Source organism: Chionomys nivalis, chromosome 10, assembly GCF_950005125.1.
Source record: "Chionomys nivalis chromosome 10, mChiNiv1.1, whole genome shotgun sequence".
NCBI lineage: Eukaryota > Metazoa > Chordata > Mammalia > Rodentia > Cricetidae > Chionomys > Chionomys nivalis.
The window spans coordinates 8,953,325-8,960,643 of NC_080095.1; the positions used below are offsets into that span (position 1 = coordinate 8,953,325).

Below are 7,319 nucleotides of genomic sequence, written 5' to 3' on the forward strand. Positions count from 1 at the left end.
TTCCTGATTTTGGTGGAAATGCTTATAAATTCTTTAAATTTCAGTTGACATTTGTTGAGAGCGTCCAGTGTATTGCACTTCTTATGGTGAAGTATATTCCTTGTGTTCCTAGAGTCTCACGACATTTATCATGAAGAGATACGAGATTTTGTTAAACTCATTTTTCAGTCCTACAATATAATTATATGGATTTTGTCTTTTAGTCTGATTGTTTATGAATTACATTGGTAACTTTACAAATGTAAAACTTTACTTCATCTCTGGAATGAGTCCTACTTGCTCATGGTAGATAATATTTTTCACTTATTCTTATATTAAATTTACATATTTTATCATAAATTAACATACAAAAATCCCCTTTTGCTATCAGAATCCTAGAGTCTTTACTGATAGACTTCCCAAGAACATTTACAAACATATTAGAACACACTATCTCTTAGTTCCAACAGCATAACATATATAACAGGAAGGTATGCAAATAAGGCACATCTGTTCTCATAAAAACCAGATAAATCCTGACTCTGAAGCTCAGACAAAAGAATCAGTCCTGAATGCCCAGGTCTTCCTATTCAGTGTTCAGCACTGAAAACAAAACACACAATGGATTTGGTGCTGATGTGGGTTTTCCTTGTTGCTTTTTTAAAAGGTAAATTATGAAGAAGAGATACTGAGTGTGTTGGTGAACATGAACAAGATATATAAAAGATAGAGCTTCAGTGGCAATTTACTAAAAACATTCCCTGTGTTTGCAGGTGTCCAGTCTGAGGTGAAGTTTGTGGAGTCTGGGGGAGACCTGGTGAAGCCTGGGGGATCCCTGAGACTCTCCTGTGTTGCCTCTGGATTCACTTTCAGTGACTACTTGATACACTGGGTTCGCCAAGCTCCAGGGAAGGGGCTGGAGTGGGTTGGAGAGATTAATAAAGACAGCAGTACAACAAACTATGCACCATCTGTGAAGGATCGATTCACCATCTCCAGAGACAATGCCAAGAACACTCTGTACCTGCAAATGAGCAGTGTGAGATCTGAGGACACAGCCACTTATTACTGTGCTAGAGACACAGTGATGGGACTTCAGTGTTAACTCAGACATAAACCTCACTGTTAGGCCACTCAGGGCCACCAGGGGATGCAAAGACACAAAATACAGATCCATCCCAGGAGTTTATGCAGACTTGATTAGATTAAGCACTCCTCTCAGGTGTTTGACCTGCATTTCTTTTAAACTTTTCTGGAATTTTCTCCACATGTATATTGTGAAGGGATCCAATGTCCTCAACACATTATATGTTCTTCTTGTGCTATGTTATCATATGAGGCACAATCTCCAATGAACAAAGTGTAAAGTGACAACTACAAAGTACCCTACATTAGTCTTTGAAATTTCATGAGAAGAAAATACACGGACATCTTGAGTTTTTCATATTTTAGACAGAGGTCATGTCATGGTTTTTTGATTATAGCAGCATTAATGTTTGAGGGAAAACCAAAAGGAAAATGGCACCATGATCATTAGGTAAAAAAATCTTAACACATTTGGATGTCCTCTCTTCTCCTTGAGGATAGTGCACTCGGTTAAAATGAGAACCAGGTGTGTTTCTAGTTCATTCGGTTATTCCATGACTTTCATCTTGTATCATAATAGAAATTTGTATAAATAGATCCTGTCAAGAAAACTTTTTTTTTTTGGTTTTTTGAGACAGGGTTTCTCTGTGGTTTTGGAGCCTGTCCTGGAACTAGCTCTTGTAGACCAGGCTGGTCTCGAACTCACAGAGATCTGCCTGTCTCTGCCTCCCGAGTGCTGGGATTAAAGGCGTCCGCCACCACCGCCCGGCAAGAAAATTTTTTGAGAGGTGAGATCTACTTACTTAGAAAATCAAAAACACAATTTGTCATTGTTATGTGAATCTATTATAGGTCACATTGGGTCTTTGAGGTAAAATCTGATCACTGGCAGAACAAGTTCATTTCTCTTAGGTTCCCAGAATTCTTTACCATAGTGCAAAACACTAAGGATATTTGCCTTTGTTATTTTTCTATTGTAATGAAAATACACTAAGATTAAGGCAACATAAAATGAACACATTTATTGTGCTTAAAGCTTCAGAATATTAGAGTGGACTATGACTGAGTCAAGGCTTGGTGGCTGGAACAGCAGCTGAGGGTCTCAAGTTCAATCTGAAACAAGAAGCAGAAGTCACTGAGATAGCATGAGTCTTTAGTATAAACTAACTTTTCAAAATGACACACCTCCTACAAGTTAAAATCTCTTAATATTTACCAAACATTTTCTCCAAGTGAGACTCATTATTTAAACATAGGAGTCTCTATGAGGCTTTCTTATTCAAACTTACATATCCTATGGAGGGACGACAGTTTGGGCCTCATGTATGAGAAATATAGAGTTGGAAAAGAAGGGGACTGTTCTCAGGATCACCTTTCTCAACATTCCTAAATTCACTTAACATTATTGCTCATGTCTTGCTGTCCCTGAGAACAACAGTCTCCTTCTTTTCCAGCCTCTATATAAACCATTTTCATAGCATACAGAAAGACATTCCACATGATTTCCTTTTCTATCTAATCAAAAAGGAAGGCTTTAACTTCATTATTGTAAAATTACATACACCAATGTTGTAATAAGAAGTTGTGGGGCTGCGTCCCAGACACCCGGCCGCCCGTATGGCTAGCTTATGCCCCAAAATAATTACATGGAAACTGTATTCTTTTAAATACTGTCTGACCCATTAGTTTTAGCCTCTTATTGGTTAGCTCTTACATATTGATCTAACCCATTTTTAATATTTTGTGTAGCACCATGAGCTGGCTTACCAGGAAAGATCTTAACCTGTGTCTGTCTGGAATAGGAAAATCATGCTACTCACTGACTTGGCTTTTTTCTCCCAGCGTTCTGTTTTGTTTACTCCACCCACCTAAGGGTTGGCCTATCAAATGGGCCTAGTCAGTTTCTTTATTAATTAACCAATAAAAGCAACAGATTAATACAAGACCCACCTCCATCACACCAAAACTGTTATTAAGCAAGGATTGCAGCTACAAGATTTAGTGTATTTGTATTTGACCAAATTAAATCAAATATTCTACCATCCATCCTATTTTTACGAGTCTGAAGTTTCATATCTATTTTATTATTTTCCTAAATAAAGAAAAAAATAATTACACCTATCTACTGTTCAACTACATCAAAGACCCAGAAATATACAGTGTTATGTAATTAAAAAGGAAATTTATTGTAAATAAATGACTAACCATTAGAAATGACAGAGACTTTAGGCTGCCTGGATAGTCATCCAACGTTCATAAGTAATGTTAGGGCATCCATTTTTAACTTATAGACTGACATTATCTGGTAGGTTTCTCAGTGATGCAGAGAATCTGAAGTACTATCTTTCCTATTTTGTTAACATTATTCTGTCACTCTCTTTTGTTTCTTGAAGAGTGTCTGACAGATTCTTCCTTGAAGAAGGATCTTTGATGTACTCTCTCACCTTTTTTGGCAAGTCCCAGTTATTGTTTAATGGGTCCTGCATTCAAGATTATACAAAATTTTGTAAAGCTGTCCAGGCAACAAAACATTCTTGACCAAATGGCTAGCCTTGCCATTTTGAAGGCAAGCTGCATAAGGGGCTTCTGTGATGCCCATTATGCTCTTGAATTAATTGTTGCTGCCAGAAGCAGATATTTCATGTCCAAAGAATTCTCTGTTATTAAAACATTTTAAAGTAATATTCTAGAGACCTTTGAAGTGTTTGAAGATTATCTATTCTTATGAAATGTATTTTTGTATAGTTAGACAAATTAATAAGTCTTTATGTTTCACTATTATAGATGAATATTGATTTGGGTTCTACACTATATCGCATTTTAAATGAGCTGCATAAATACAATACCTTAAACAAGAATAGAAATGTACATATAGTATAAAATTTGTCAATAAATTTGTATCAAACAAACAAAATTATACACATGTAATGTATTTTGAGATTAATAGTTGGTTTTGAATTAAAATCAATTTAATAATCTACATTTTTATTGTTTTACATCACAGTCACCTTTTCTCTTTAGAAAGAGATTGACTATGACCACTCACCATTTATAACAAACCTCCTTTAAATAAAATTAAACCTTTATTTATTTAAAATTTGCATATTGGAAATTTAGGTATAGTTTTATTTTGGGGGATGTAGTTTTTTATACTATTTCCTGTTGATTGGAGGTACTGGTAGTCTTACACTGATTCTGAGAAAATATAGAATTATGACTAAATATTTGTTGTAGTATTCTGTGTGGATCGAATGTGTAAGTCAGTTGCCTTTAAGCTCTTTTGGATGTTAAATCACCTGGGCTATTGCTCCCATGGAGACATCTCAGGTGTCTTAACTTGATCAAATAATATTAACCTAGAGGAACCCATAGTTTCTCATTTTAGTGGAAATAAAAGCATAAGTGTTTTCCGAAGCAACATATCCTTAGATACAAATTATGAAGTTAAGATACCTTTATGTAGGTTTATATAGGCAGCCCTCACAATCAAATGTCTCTCTGTAGCTAGCTCATTAATAGTCAAAAATTAAAAGGAAACACAATAGTATATGCAATTCAGACTCTCTGGGTATTTTTCATCTTTATGTGGCTCATTATAATATTTTGCTCTATTTTATTTTTATGAAATTCATTTTTCCTTTTAATTATATTTTTATTAATATTATCTTATTGAGCGCTACATATTTCTCTGATCTCCTCCTTACCTTTCCTTCTCTGTCTTCTATCCCAAGATCCTCATGCTCCCAATTTACTCAGGAGATCTTGTCTTTTTCTAATTCTCATGTAGCTTATATCTATATATCTTTCTTGGGGTCCTCATTTTTGTCTAGGTTCTCTGGAATTGTGATTTGTGGGCTGGTTTTCTTTGATTTATGGTTAAAAACCACTTATGAGTGAGTACATATGCTAATTGTCTTTCTGTCTCTGGGTTACCTCACTCAAAATGATGTTTCCTAGCTCCATCCATTTTCCTGCAAAATTCAAGAAGTCATTATTTTTTTCTACTGTGTAGTACTCCATTGTGTAATTATTCCACTCTGAGATTCCATCTTACACTTGTAAGAATGGCCAAGATCAGCCGGGCAGTGGTGGCGCAGGCCTTTAATTCCAGCACTCGGGAGACAGAGGGAGGCTGATCTCTGTGAGTTCGAGACCAGCCTGGTCTACAAGAGCTAGTTCCAGGACAGGTTCCAAAATCACAGAGAAACCCTGTCTCGAAACAAAAAAAAAAAACAAAAAAAGAATGGCCAAGATCAAAAACACTGATGACAACATATGCTGGAGTGGTTATGGGGTAAAGGGAACACTCCTTCATTTCTCGTGGGAATGCAAGCTGGTATAGCCATTTGGATATCAGTGTGGCTGTGGCTATTTCTCAGAAAATCAGGAAATAACCTTCCTCAAAACCCAGTAATACCACTTTTGGATATATATCCAAATGATGCTCAATCATACTATAAGACATTTGCTCAACTATGTTCTTAACAGCATTGTTTATTATAGACAGAAACTGGAAATAACCTAAATTATACTTTTAATCTACGACTCTATCTATCCTGTATCCACTTATCTACCAAGACTGCATGTTTCTCAAACACATTCTGACCTTTTTAGAGGGCTTTTATTATGAATTTCTCTTACTGCATATCTGTTATCTTTTCTTATTTTACCTGAGAAGTTTCTTTAGAACATTAAGATTCTGGATTCTGTGGCTAGGACAAAAGTTGAGGCTTTGGCTGTTGACTCTGACCCATTTGGCTTTCTAACTTGGTGGAGGTATGTTCACCACAAGCTTCTGGAGCCACGTTTACTGCTCCAACTCTAGGAAGCAGTAGTAAATATCTTGTAGCTATGCTATGCTTTTCACGCTACAACTGTGTTCTCAGGCCCACAGGCAGCTGATGGGATCCTCTTTACTGTATCACATCTAAGAGACTGAAGGAATCTACCATGTGTTCTAGCCCATGACAATGCGATGCCAGTTCAATCTCTCAGGCAGTTGTCTGGACATGTGTCTATGTGAAATGGCCAGCATTGAAAGATTAGGGTGCCCAATGTCACTCCTTTTTTTGCACTTAGAATCTTTAGAAAGCTTTGAAAAGTCTTATGTGGATCCATTCCCCATGTTGGGTGCCATTTGTAGCTGGAGGTTTCTCATCCCACCTGGTTCTGCACCTGCTTTTAAAATAACCATTCAGAGGTTTAATATTAATTATAACTGTTTGACCCATGACTTGGGTATAGTTATGCCCAGGTTTTATGTTTAAATTAACACATTTCTATTCGTTTATATTTAACCATGAGGTTCATGACTTGTTACCACACATCTTGCTTCTCTGGTGCCTTTTGGCATCTCCCCAACTCTGGTATTTTTCTCCCAGTAAGCCTGTTTGGATTTCTCAGCTGGCTTTATTCTGCCTTGCTGTGGGCTAAATCAGCTTGTTGTTTAACCAATGGTAATAAAATATATTCACTGCATACAGAGAGAATCCCATATTACATGTCAGGAATTATGCTCATGTATCCTATTCAAGTATAATAATGTGAAAATACAGTAGACATCAACAATGACTTTCCACACTATCATCTGTGTCAGACATTTAGTTTTAAAATATTATTAGTTGTTAAATAATAATTTCTTATAAATAAGTTATTATATTGTTTTAATTTATGAACACACTGTGGAAACATAAGCAAAAACAATTAACAAGTTGTTTCATATCATTATTTCTAGTTCAAATATATAATATATATCACTGAAAACTTTTGAAATTTAAATCTCACCTGTGTTGTCTGAACTATAAAACTGGGAGTTTCACACACCCAGTATCACCTCCACTTTGGACTTCATCCTCTGCTATTTAGAACAATTCTCTCCTTTCCAGGATGTCCACCTTTTCATACTCCATCTAACCAGTCAGGCAGGATTTCTATTCACATATATGTGTTATCTCACTTGCTGTAACTTACTAAGGTCCATTTTGCTCTCTCATTGGACAGCACATTCTTCACCTCAAGGTGACCTAACAGTATTTCTTTAGCCATTCCTTCAAATATAAACAATGATCAATTTCTCCATAAATATTATATTGCATTTTTGACTATCTTATAACTTATACCATTTTTTATCATAATCATCAGTCATTAGTCTGACAAACTCTTGGATTCCTACACCCCACATATCTATCCCTATTACTTTGGAAGTAAATATCTTATCTTGGCTTCTGTAAATAATCATGCAATGATTGTGTCAG

General features: G+C 35.8%; 1 gene segment (V, D, J or C); it reads left to right on the forward strand.

The window, feature by feature from the left end:
* The first annotated feature begins 600 nt into the window (after positions 1-600).
* Positions 601-1,084, forward strand: LOC130882761 (immunoglobulin heavy variable 3-74-like). The segment is given in 2 exon segments: positions 601-646; positions 753-1,084. Coding segments are annotated over 2 exon segments (378 nt in total).
* Positions 1,085-7,319: the final 6,235 nt, after the last annotated feature.